We start from the raw sequence: 13,037 nt of genomic DNA, 5'->3' as shown, positions 1-13,037 counted from the left end.
CTTCCGGCCGTTCCCGTTTCAGTTAGGGCTTTGTAGTAGGTGTTGCGCACCTATGTCAGGAACCCCTACCTGTAAGAAATCCACTGCAATGAAAAGCATTATTTTCAAGGGCTTCGAAGCACATTACAGACATTATTTCCGGAAGTCTGCTCGAAAACAGGTAAAAAATTCTTCAGCATCCGGCACAATTTAGTCACCGTTCAGAGCAGTTTCGTCACTACAGAGATACGAACTGTGAATCAGATTAGATGTACTGAGTTTTTGTTAGATTGAAGTAAACAAAGTTTTCATCCTTAGCAACGATTGGCAAAACGTCAACACTCGACAGTGATGCCATTTTATATTATATTTTTTTGTGTTCTACTTGTCAACGTGTGCCCTACACGGAGATGAAAAACTACCCAAAATTAAGTACTTTTCCCTCAATTCCGGGGTTCAGCCCAATAACCCAAATTTGAGTAAATCGCATATAGTAGTTTTCATTTAACACCAGCAAAAAAATTACCTACACTTAAGTATATTCTACCCAAAATTGAGTTTAATTCACGTAAATTTGAGAATATGCAATTTACTCAAAAGTAACTTATTGGGCTGAACTATATCGTTGGGTCGAATCTCTCGTTCCTTTTTTGACAACAATAACGAGTGCAAGTGAGAGGCTGAAGCCAAAATTAAGTAAAAAGAACTCAAATTTTGGGTAGTATTTTTTCTCCGTGTAACAAGCCAAACAGTGTGCTATGCTGTGTTTCGGCACAGTGTGCAGAGTTGATTACTCCTTGAGAATAACCCATCCACTTTTAGAAAAACAACGATAACTTTTCCTTAGATGCATTTTCCGGGTAACGGATTTATGGTTTTGGAAGTGATTTAAAAACAGTACCTTGAAAATCATGAAAAATCATCGTTTTGTAGTTCGAAATCACTCGATCATCGTAGAAAACATAGTAATGAACCATACACCATCACTATCTCCTTAGTTTTAGCTTCAATCCGCTAGAAATTGACGATTTTACTTAAACGGTGCGTTTTGCACCATCCTACCCTACTGGTGAAAAGTGACGATTCTCTTCTCACAACTGCGATGATTTCGATCTCTGATAAATAGAAATTCCAGATCAACATTGTGGTCATGGCCCCTATTTTTTAAACACTTGTAGTTGTGAATGGCTTATAGTTATTCCTTGAAAAAATGATTTCATTTCGCAGCTTAAGGCTGAAGAGCGTTGGGGACTGGATTGAATAATTTCCATTTAATTCCGTTATAATTGCCTATCTCAGTGCCATGTACTCAAAAACCACTACTTAGACTTTAAGTCTTGATAAAATTAAAATTTAGGACTGTTTAAAAAAAATCTTAGTGTATTCCTAATTTGTTGTGGGTATTTGTGTATTAAATTCAATATTTTTCGTATCCACCTTTTCTTCTTGTTCCTGTTGGGTCGCTTTCGAGAACCATTTTCACTGGGTCGTCGTGCGGCATTCTTGCGACGTCGTTGCGGAACCGTAGTCGCCCAATTTTTGCAATGTGGACGATGGACGGTTCTCCGCTACTAGCACTTTTTGCAATTTAAAGCTGATATATGGCTAATATTAAGTTTGGAAGCCTTATACTAACCCCTTATTTTGCAAAAACGGCAATAGGTGTGCTATTACTTTAGTATCACTTAATACGGAAAACAACTAGAATGAAATCATAAAAAAAAACTCCCACTGTATTCAAATTATTTTCATAGAAAAGAAAATACAAAGACATCCCACCGGAAAAATGCAATTTCGTGCACTTCACACCATCCCCGATGCATTTCCCTGCCTGGATCAAATAAAAACTTTACTGAAACTGAAAGATAAAACGCTTCTGCATTCATAATCAGAAAGGTCTCTGAGAGAAGAAAGACGACGACGCTTTTAATGCGATTTATCATATTTCACGCTCTTCCATTTATTATAATCACGGTCGTACCCATCGCAGCAGGAAACTATTTGCTCCTGGCGTGCTACATCTCTCTCCTATCCTATTTTTGTCAGCCCCAAAGAAGTCCCCAGACGAACAATGAACGACCCGAATCAACGCGCTGCTGGTAGGTATGTAGGTAGTTCCGTTTTTCTGGCACATTCTTGTTCTGCATTCTGCTGCGCTTGATTTCGTTATTCACGATCCGTACCACCACTTAATAACAGCCAACTCTCGGGCAACATCTGCCTGCTGAATGCTTTTGCTCGGGCGTGATTGATGTTTTTGAAAGGAATCCAAATCACCTCCGAATCGCTTCCTCTGTCTCTATTTGTCAATGGAAAACTTCACCCCGAATGATAGGTACGGTTTATTAGTCCGCTAGATTTTTTTTCATGTTTTAAAAATCCGATTCGTGTTATAGAATTCAACGTAAAACGCAACTAATCTCTAAATCTATAAAATCGAAACAGATTTCTCGGTTTCGTGACTGAGTTATTGGTTCTATTGATATTTAACCCAGCTTCTTTTTTTTTCTCGTATTACTAACAGTTTGAAAGAGATAAAGGGAACAAAATCAACGCATCGTTTTCGATCCTAGCTACACGTTAAAATGTCGTTCGACCAAAGATGAAGTTTCCGGGCGCATCGGGATCGTCAGATGAAAAGTACTCACGCCACAATACGGCAAACTGCTCCCGGTCGACCTCCTCGGCTCCCTGTGGAAAAAAAAAGATATAGACGAGCAAAGAGAAAAATTGAAAAGATGAATGGCATAAGTATGGTCAGAATTTATATGTGCAGCTGGTCAAAGTATGACCAATAAAAAATGTTCAGGCCGCTGGGTGAAAAAAATATTCTACTCCAGGAAAAGGTTCAAGCGCCGGACCGTACGAAAGAGTCATACGAACTTTAATTGATTTTTCACGTGTAGGCTTGAGCTAGTAGGGCAGCAGTGTGTTAAGGAATTGATTAGTAAGGGGCAACCTGTTTTGATATGCTCTGAACCGGGGCCCTGGAGGAGTTTGACAAGCCTCGTTCAGGCCATCGTTCGGACATTTGGAGCCGTTTGTCTGTGATTTGGGTGGTTTTCTTGGAAACGTTCCGAAAATCCGGTGAAGGAAAGCGAATATCGAAAAATAAATCCGCGCAATCGTAGCCAAGGATTTTGTTCTTTTTTTTTTTTGGTTTATTAGGAATTCTTCCAAATTATCAGAATTATATCGAAGACCTTCGACTAATAGGAAATTTTAATGGAGTTCTCCATATATTCCCTCATGTTGGTTTGTTTATTTTGGCTAAAACCGTTTGCTCTAGCTTTTTTACACATTTCCACCGTTCCATCCGCAACATCGGATTATTTATTCCTCGAACTGTAATCGTGCGTGATTGTGAAATTTGGGGCATCATCGGCTTGTTTAGAATTATTTGTGTTTACCGTTCGTGCTATTTTGCGATATCCTTTATGTACTGGTTATTCATTTATTTAACGTTGGTCTCTGTTCCGCAATCTAGTGTCAATTACCGACGGACATCGATTGCCATCCATTGATGGCAATCGAATGTGCAGAAGGCAGCTTCCACACATGTGTAAGATATCGCACCCATTCAAACACACATGGGCCGGGACCAACGGCTTTAATTCCCTTCCGAAGGAAGACGTGACCAAAGTCCTTTGTGTGCTATGTACACCTGTTCACGTTGTCTTCTTGACTGAAGTGTTGCATACAAGCAACTCATCTTGTGGCTGCTTTCCCAAAGGCGGTTAATCTACGCTCGCTGATTGATACTCTCGTTGGCCTCAAAATGAACAGCACGTGCCACTCTTGTGCCTCCGACATCATAGGCCCCGTTATCAATTGTCAGGTCTTTTGTAATGCGGGATTTAATTTACTATGCTGCGGAATCTCTCCACCAGTCCTGGAAGAAGTAACCAAAAACATGCAGCTATGTAAATCGTGCTCCAATCTTATGGGTGATATTCGTCTACGAACATAGCAGTAGCACCGTCTCAAAAATTCTGGCTATACTTGTCACGAATTTCTCATGATGTCACCGTCGAGCAGGTGCGCGCATTAGGCGCACTGTTCCTTGGTACGGACGATTTGGAAGTCATCAGACTTGTGGCCAACGGGAAAGATGTCATCTCAATGACTTTCATCTCCTTCAAAATCAGGTTGAAGACAGAGATGAATGAAAAAGCACTTTCTTCATCAACATGGCCTACTTCCGGGATTTCAAAGATAGTAGATCGGGTTTAAAATTTTTGGAAACCGTCTCAAGCGCCAATTCACACCCCCAGAGAACCAGCCGATCCGCGACGCGCAGTAGTAAGCATCATGAAGACCTCTTCTCAGTTCGAAACAGTCCTGCCTTCTGCTGTAATCGCATCATAAGCGGTCCTGTTGTCGTATCTGGTGAAGAGGTTCTCCAACCTGCTCTTCCAAGTACCAGCAATTTGTAGAACGTACTCTTCCTGATCGATTCTCCGTTTCTAGTCAACAATCTTCTGCACATGCCTCCAGTCGTCAACTACACGTTACTTATCACGTCGATACTCATCTTCATGATTCGCCAACCGTCACCTTAATCAGTCCGGGACGCACGTCACTAAGCAGTATGAAAGCCCTGGACCCACCTAGCTCAGTTGCGCCCACTGCCAGCTCCAGTTTTGTTCAGTCTAATCGTTCCCGCCATCATATTCGTCCCGGCCTTGAGTCTAGTGCTCAGGAAAGGGGTTTCCAAGCTGCCATCTACGGCAAGCATTATTTTCCTTATGGTGTTGCTCGACCTGATACGGACTTCCCTTCCAGATCACTTTACTTACTTATTCTGGTCCGACATCCCTCAGGATTGCACCTGCATCACAATGCTACGCCAATTCACTCGATCCGTGGCTGCTTGTCTCCAATTTCTTGACCGTCCCACACTTCCAATATCCTGCACCACTTGGTCTAACCATCTTGTTCGCCGTGCATCGTCTTGTACCGGCCGGATTCGAGGCAAACACCATTTTTGCGGGATTGTTGTCCGGCATTCTTAAAACGTGTCCCGCCCATCGTACCCGTCCAGGTTCCGCAACTTTCTGGATACAGGGTTCACCATATAGTTGCGCCAGCTCGTTGTTCATCCTTCGCCTCCATAACCCGCCAAAGATGGTCCTAAGCACTCGTCGTTCGAAAACACCCAGTGCTAGGTCAGGTTCTCCTCGAGCATCGTCCACGTCTCGTGCCCGTAGGGAACTACCGGTCTTATCAGCGTCTTGTACATTGTACATTTAGTACGGAGGTGAAGTTTACCCGACCTCAGGTTCTTGTGGAGTCCGTAGTAAGCACGACTTCCGGCCAAGGTTGCAAAGACTCATTTCAGCTAAAACAATGTTTTTCTACATTATGAAATAATTAGATGCCATGATCAAATTTTGAATTGGTAGGATACAAGAAGAGGTTGCAAAGAATGTGTTTGACATATTAAACCTGTTTATTTCACTTCATGAGAGTCACAGTCAGCGATTTTTCACAAACTCACTCACTCACTCACTCACTCACTCAGCGATCAGCAAATCGCTGATTGTGACTCATAGAAAGCAAAATTTACAGGTTTTATGTTTCCAACGCATACTTTGTAACCTCTTCTTGTAAGTTACAAGTAAAACATGCCATCATACCATCTTTTGGTTTTATTATTCCGAAAAACATTATTTTAGCTGAAATGAGTCTTTGCAACCTTGCTTCCGGCAATAATACGCCGACGAATTTCTCTGCTGCAGTTGTTATCTGACGTCACCAATGATCCGAGGTACACAAATTCATCCACCACCTCGAACTCATCTCCGTCGATTGTCACGCTTCTGCTTATGCGAGCCCTATCCCGCTCGGTTCTTCCAGCTAACAGATACTTTGTCTTCGACGTATTCACCTTTAATCCAACCTTCTCTGCTTCACGTTTTAGCGCGGTGTACTCCTCCACCACGGCCTGAAACGTTCTTCCGACAATGTCCACGTCGTCAGCGAAGCAGATGAACTGGCGGACTTATTGACGATCGTGCCCCGCATGTTAAAGCCCGCAAGTTTCATAACACCTTCTAGCGCAATGTTGAACAGGAGGCAGGAAAACCATCGCCTTGTCGAAGTCCTTTGCGAGTTTCGATATCTTCACGCAGTATTGTACACCATCCATCGTAGGCCTGATCAGTCTGGTCAGCTTCCCGGGAAAACCGTTCTCGTCCATGATCTTCCATAGCTCTTCACGGCCAATAGAATCATAAGCGGCCTTGAAATCGATGAATAGGTGGTGCCTAGGGACTTGATATTCACAACCCTTTTGGAGGATCTGCCGTAATGTAAAGATCTGGTCCGTTGTCGATCGCCCGTCCACAAAACCGGCTTGATACTTACTTACTTACTTAAGTGTCCTGAGCGCCATCCCTGGCGCAAAGGGCCAACGTGAAAGATCTCCATCCTGGGCGATTGTTTGCTTTCGCCTTGACCTGGGCCCAGGTCAAATTCCGGTCGACTTGCTTAATCTCCTTGTTTAGGCTTCGCCGCCATGAGCCCCTGGGTCTGCCTCTGCTGCGATGTCCGGCTGGATTCCAATCCAGCGCTTGTTTGCAGATTTCATTTCCGCTCTTCCGTAGAGTGTGGCCAACCCACCTCCACTTACGTTCCCGAATTTCTGTCGATATCGGCTTCTGGTGACACCGTCGATGGAGCTCGGCATTCGAAATCCAGTTGTGAGGCCACCAAGCACGAATTATATACCGCAGGCATCGGTTGATGAACACCTGCAGCTTCTGTGTGATCTCCGCTGATACGCACCATGTTTCGCTAGCGTACAGCAGTACAGATTTCACGTTAGAGTTGAAAATTCGGATCTTCGTGAGGAGACTAATCTGATTTGACTTCCAGATGTTTCGTAAACTCGCAAAAGCAGCCCTTGCCTTCTTGATCCGTGCACCTATGTCACTCTTGGTTCCGCCGTCCGACGCTATCTGGCTGCCAAGATATTGGAAACTTTCAACCTTCTCCACTTCCTGACCAGCTACCGTAAAATTGGATGGATTTCCCGTGTTGATATCCAACGATTTAGTCTTGCTGACGTTGATGTTGAGACCTGCCGCTGAGGAGCGTTCGGCGAGATCGTCGAGCTTACTCTGCATGTCAGAACGCCGTTGTGATACTAAAGCAACGTCATCCGCCAAATCTAGGTCGTTTAGATGCTCCATTGTAATAGGCTGCCAGAGCAACCCACGGTTCGGCACACGGTCGATCGCACCAACCATTATCTCGTCGATTACGATGAGGAACAGTAGCGGTGATAGAATACATCCTTGCCTCACTCCAGCGACTACCCGAATAGGGTCAGATAGGGCTCCGTTGTGCAGCACCCTGCACGTGAAAGCCTCATACTGAGCTTCGATGAGGTTGACGATTTTATCCGGAACTCCCTTGCGCCTTAGGGCGCCCCACAGGTTTTCGTGGTTGAGTCGGTCGAAAGCTTTTTCGTAGTCAATGAAAACCAAGTAAAGGGACTCTTGGAATTCGTTGACCTGCTCCAAGATTATGCGGAGCGAGACAATATGGTCCACACAGGATCTTCTAGCACGGAATCCCGCCTGCTGCCGTCGGAGAGTCGCGTCGATCTTCTCCTGTATCCGGTTGAGGATAACTTTGCATAGAACTTTGAGAACACAACACAGTAACATAATGCCACGCCAGTTATCGCATACAGTTGGGTCCCCCTTCTTTGGGACCTTCACTAAGACGCCCTGCATCCAGTCAGCCGGAAAAGTCGCGGTGTCCCAGATATTGCAGAATAGTTGATGCAACATTTGTGCAGATAGCATGGGGTCAGCTTTGAGCATCTCTGCTGATATGCGATCGACCCCGGGAGCCTTGTTGGATTTCATGGTTCGGATAGCAGCTTCGATCTCCGGTAGGGATGGCGCCTCAGAATTGACGCGAGTGATGCGTCGCACTCTTGGCGGTTCATGCCGAGATGTTGATGGCTGGTTGACCGACGAAACTTGTAGAAGCTGTTCGAAGTGTTCAAACCAGCGTTTCAGCTGATCAGTGGGGTCGGTGAGCAACTGACCAGTCGCGTCCTTCACTGGCATCCTAGGATTCATCCTTGCTCCACTCAGGCGTCGTGAGATATCGTAGAGGAGACGGATATCGCCTGTTGCTGCGGCTTTCTCACCTTCATCGGCTAGGGAGTCCACCCACGCTCGCTTATCCCGCCTACACGAGCGCTTCACTTCCTTCTCGAGAGCCGAATACAGTTGGCGGGCCTGGTTCTTCGCTCCTCTGGTTCTCGCCCGCTCTATCGCGGCTTTTGCATTTCTCCGCTCCTCTATCTTCCTCCAGGTGTCATCCGTGATCCACTCCTTTCTCTGAGCGCGCAGCTCGCCCAGGTTGTTTTCACTCGTTTCAGTAAAGGCATCCTTGATCGCCGTCCATTGCTCTTCTACGCTGCCACCATCAGGAATATCCGCAGCTCTGGTCTCCAGTTCCTCGACGAATGACCTTTTTACTGCTGGATGTTCCAATCGGCGTGTGTTGAATCGCCGTCCGAGCCGCTCCTCCCGCCGCTGGACCCGCGCGATACGAAGGCGGATCTCTCCAACGAGGAGATGGTGGTCAGACGCGATGTCGGCACTGCGTTTGTTCCGAACGTCAAGAAGGCTCCTTCTCCATTTTCGGCTGATGCAGATGTGGTCGATTTGATTTTCGGTATGTCCATCACGGGAAACCCACGTGACTTTGTGCACTGGTCGATGGGGGAAGAGCGAACCCCCGATCACCATGTCGTTATTGCCACAAAACTCTGCCAACAGCTCACCGTTTTCGCTCATTTCGCCAAGACCATGGCGCCCCATGACACGCTCATAATCCGTGTTGTCGGAGCCGATCTTCGCATTGAAGTCGCCGATGTAGATCTTGATGTCACCTCTCGGAATTTTATCCACGACTGCATTCAGTTGACTGTAAAAGTTCTCTTTGTCCTGTAACTCGGCAGCATCGGTTGGCGCATAACATTGGATTATGGTTAGGTTACGAACCCGCGTTCTGAATCTGGCAACGATTATCCTCTCATTGATAGGTTCCCACTTGATGAGCGCCGCATTTGCTTGGGCGCTAAGCAGGAAACCAACTCCACGGTGGCGGGGAGCGTTTTCACCTCGAATACCAGAATAGAGTAGTACCTGTCCCGACGGCAGCTTGTGTTCTCCAAAGTTTGGCCAACGGACTTCGCTTAGTCCCAGGATTTCGAGCTTCATGCGTCGAGCCTCGCTGGCGAGTTGTGCCAGCTTCCCCTGTTGGGCTAGCGTTAGTACATTCCATGTTCCAATTCTTGTCCGTTGTTTTGCGCTAAAAGTCGTTGCCGTAATATCAGTCCGTGATCTTTCTCTATTGGTTTCTGTAACAGTTGTAAAGTTTCGGGGACAGTAGGTAGTTAGCCTAAGGTCTCCTATCCGCCGTGATGGGGCTGCCATCTTGGGTATAGCTTTCGGGGATAAGCATTTCTTGTTTCAGCCGCTGGATGCCAGGCAGACGCTGTTTGAGCCGCACCTCCATGGTGGACAGACGCTCAGTTATTGTGTAGATGGGGCTGCCATCTTAGATTTAGCTGACACAATACAGCATTTCTTATTCAGCCGCTGGATGCCAGTCAGACGCTGTTTGAGCCGCACCTCCATGGTGAACAGACGCTCAGGCCGTGTAGGCCGAACCCGCTAGGGGCCCCCTTCCCTGTCAGCATATGACCAAAGCTCCCACCGGGGTTGGTTACCCGATCTTCGCTAAGGTTGCTCATATCCCAGGAGACACCACGAGGAGGTAGGGATAGGAGTTACTGGGTAAGAGGCTAATGGACCACTAATGGGGTCTATTTTATCCTTAAAGTACTCGCGGTACTGGTGGTACGCATTACCCAGTCGTTTGCCCCGCTGGCCAATGGCCAGCGGTGATGAAAAGAATATGATACTTTTACATCATCCCAAACTAACCGGCTTGATAACTTCCCACAAATCTGCTTGCTAGCGGCGATAAACGGCGAAAGATGATCTGGGAAAGCACTTTGTAGGCCGCGTTAAGAATAGTGATCGCTCGATAGATCTCACATTCTAGTTTATCACCTTTTTATATATTGGGCATATTACTCCCTCTTCCCACTCCTCCGGTGCAGACAAGTGGCCAACTTATCTGGGCACATTTTGATAAGTTCCGCTCCGATACCATCATTTCCAGCTGCTTTGTTGTTCTTAAGCTGTCGGATAGCATCCATAGCTTCACTGCGTTGAGTTTCTTGTTTCTTGGCGACGCTTCTTATCCCGGAAAATATGGGTTTGCTGTCTTCACTTCTGTTTATATCGCTCCACATTATGACGGGTTCCTTGCTGCAGCATCACCGCTCGCACTGCGTTCGTCTCGTCCAAAACCGTCAGACATTTTTTGTCGATCCAATCGTTCCGTCGATTCCGCTCCACGAGCCCAACGGCGCCTTCAGCAGCGCTGTTAATGGCTGCTTACACGTTGCTCCAGCAGTCCTCAAGAGAAGCTTCGGTGAGCTCTCCCTTATCCGGCAACGCTGCGTCGAGGCATTGCACGTACTCAGTTGCGACTTCGGGCAGCTTCTGTCGCTCCAGATTGTACCGTGGCGGGCGTCGGTACCGAATGTTGTTGGCAACGGAAAGTTTTTGGTGCACCTTGACCATTAGAAGGTAGTGGTCTGAATCGATATTTGCGCCGCGATAGGTCCTGACGTCGATAATGTCCGAGAAGTGCTTTCCGTTGATCAAAACGTGGTCGATTTGCGATTCTGTCTGCTGCGGTGATCTCCAGGTGTACCGATGTGGGAGGCTATGCTGGAAGTAGGTACTACGTATGGCCATGTTCTTAGAGGCGGCGAAATCGATGAGTCTAAGGTCGTTGGCGTTCGTTAGCTGGTGAGCGCTGAATTTTCCTATAACCGATCTGAATTCCTCCTCCTGACCGACCTGAGCGTTAAGATCTCCGATGACAATTTCGACGTCATGGCTTGGGCAGCTGTCGTATTCCCGTTCCAGCTGCGCGTAAAAATCGTTTTTATCGTCATCGTCTCTAGTTAAGTGAGGGCTGTGCACGCGACATTGAAGACCCTCAATAAATCGGAAAGAATGCGGTGACTTCCCAAGAAATTGGCAGACTTGCAGTTCCATGTTCCGAGTTTCCAATCGTTAGTCCGTTTCCGTTACTTAGGTCTATGCCGATTGTTCCGGTCCGTATTTACATTGCTTGCTTCCTGTAATTTTGTTTTTTACGGCTGGTCTTTAGGCCTGCACCAACCCCCATTGTCCTGCCGGGGGACCATCGTGCACAGCAGTGTTTAGAGTCCCACGCTGGCACCAGGACGTTGATCAGCCGCTCCTAACATGGAAAACAGACGCCGTTTTGAGCCACACCTCCATGATGAACAGACGCTCGAAGACTGCACTCTCCGGAGAGAGGAATCCTCCCCTTCCCTGTTAGCATACGACCAAGATCCCACCGGGGTTGGTTAAACGATTTTCCCTATGGTTACTCGTACCCCAGCCGGCACCGCGTGGAGGTAGGGATATGAGTAACTCCCAAAGCAAAGTCCAGCATCAAAATTACAGCAAATTTAAATCAAGTTTTGATATCAACATCAAACTGAAATCATAATTTGATTTCAGTTTCGCAATTCATAAATTTGATACCAAATTTTGTTTTCATTTTGCTGTACATTTGCTCTTCAAAAATATGTTGTAGTGGGGTTGTTTTCATTGCCTTAGCATAACATCAAATTGAATAGGGAAAATGACGGCTTCGGCATGCCAGACTATTTTCGGCAACCCAAATTGAAACACTATTTTCACTAGATTTTCTTACGAAAACGCTTCGCTGAATGCATGCAAACGATTCTTTATGCTTTCAGCTTCAATTTGACTATATTTTTCCACTGAGAAAAAGCAATATAGCAGGGTTTTCTTGAAATGAAACACACGCTCTACAAATTCTAGCTGATTTCGAGTTGCCGATAATAGAACAGCAGATTTACATGCAGTTCAAATGGAACTGGTTGCCGACAATACTCGCTCTCACTAGAGAAGATTGGAGCTTTGTAAAAGCGTTTCAAAACAGTTTTTGACAATTCTTTCGACTGAAATTGTTAGAGCACCCGAGCAAAGTCTGAGATCAAATTGAAATCTAAATTTGATGTTGTGATTTCGCTGATAATGATTACTCAGGTTGTTGTCGTTTTGGTCGTTTTAACGGTTAAAATATCAAAATTGAGAGCAAACATATCTTCCTGTGACTTCACATAGAAAACTATTTCTGCTATCAGTGAGAGCAAACTGAAAACCAAATTTGCTATTAATTTTTCCTGTTGATAACAAAACAAGTATTCAATTTGATGTTATGCTAAGGCAATGTAAACAAACCCGTAACAACATATTTTTAAAGAGCAAATGTACAGCAAAATGAATCTAAATTTGGTATCAAATTCGGCAATGTGTAAACTGAAATCAAATTATGATTTCAGTTTGATGTTGTATCAAAACTTAATTTCAATTTGCTGTCATTTTGATGCTGGACTTTGCTCGGGCAGCTGGCAGCAAGAGATTGTAAACAAACCAATACTGCATATGTGTGCATTCCTTAGAGAAAAAGGCTATAGAAAGAAGGTCGCTGCTCAGGTTGCCGAGAATACGTAAATTCCCCTGCTTGTTTTTTTATCAACAGGAAAAAAATGGATATCAAATTTAGTTTTCAGTTTGCTCTCACTGATAGCAGAAATAGTTTTCTATGTGATGTCACAGGAAGATTTTATTGCTCTCAATTTTGATATTTTAACCGTTAAAACGACCAAAACGACAGCAACCTGACTAATCATTATCAGCGAAATCACAACATCAAATTTAGATTTCAATTTGATCTCAGACTTTGCTCGGGTCATATCCCTACCTCCACGCGGTGCCGGCTGGGATGCGAGTAACCATAGGGAAAACCGTTTAGAGGCTAAGGACCGCTAGTGAGGTCTACTTTATACCTGCAGATACGCGAAGTATCAATAGTACACATTG

General features: G+C 45.4%; 1 protein-coding gene across 1 annotated transcript in view; it reads right to left on the bottom strand.

Moving 5' to 3' along the window:
• Window positions 1-727: 727 nt before the first annotated feature.
• The window catches only part of Scp2 (Sarcoplasmic calcium-binding protein 2), a 225,486-nt gene continuing 213,176 nt past the window's right edge, over window positions 728-13,037 (bottom strand). Inside the window, exon 7 of the mRNA XM_065225372.1 lies at window positions 728-2,670. Within this exon, the coding sequence (XP_065081444.1) occupies window positions 2,560-2,670 (111 nt within the window). The 3' untranslated portion in view covers window positions 728-2,559. The remainder of the gene's footprint in view (window positions 2,671-13,037) is intronic.

The sequence above is a fragment of the Ochlerotatus camptorhynchus genome, unplaced genomic scaffold (assembly GCF_037179485.1).
Source record: "Ochlerotatus camptorhynchus isolate MF236.1 unplaced genomic scaffold, CSIRO-AGI_Acam_v1.1 ptg000228l, whole genome shotgun sequence".
Taxonomy (NCBI): domain Eukaryota; kingdom Metazoa; phylum Arthropoda; class Insecta; order Diptera; family Culicidae; genus Ochlerotatus; species Ochlerotatus camptorhynchus.
Note: the sequence above shows the minus strand (reverse complement) of the source record. Positions and strands in the feature narration are given on the sequence as shown.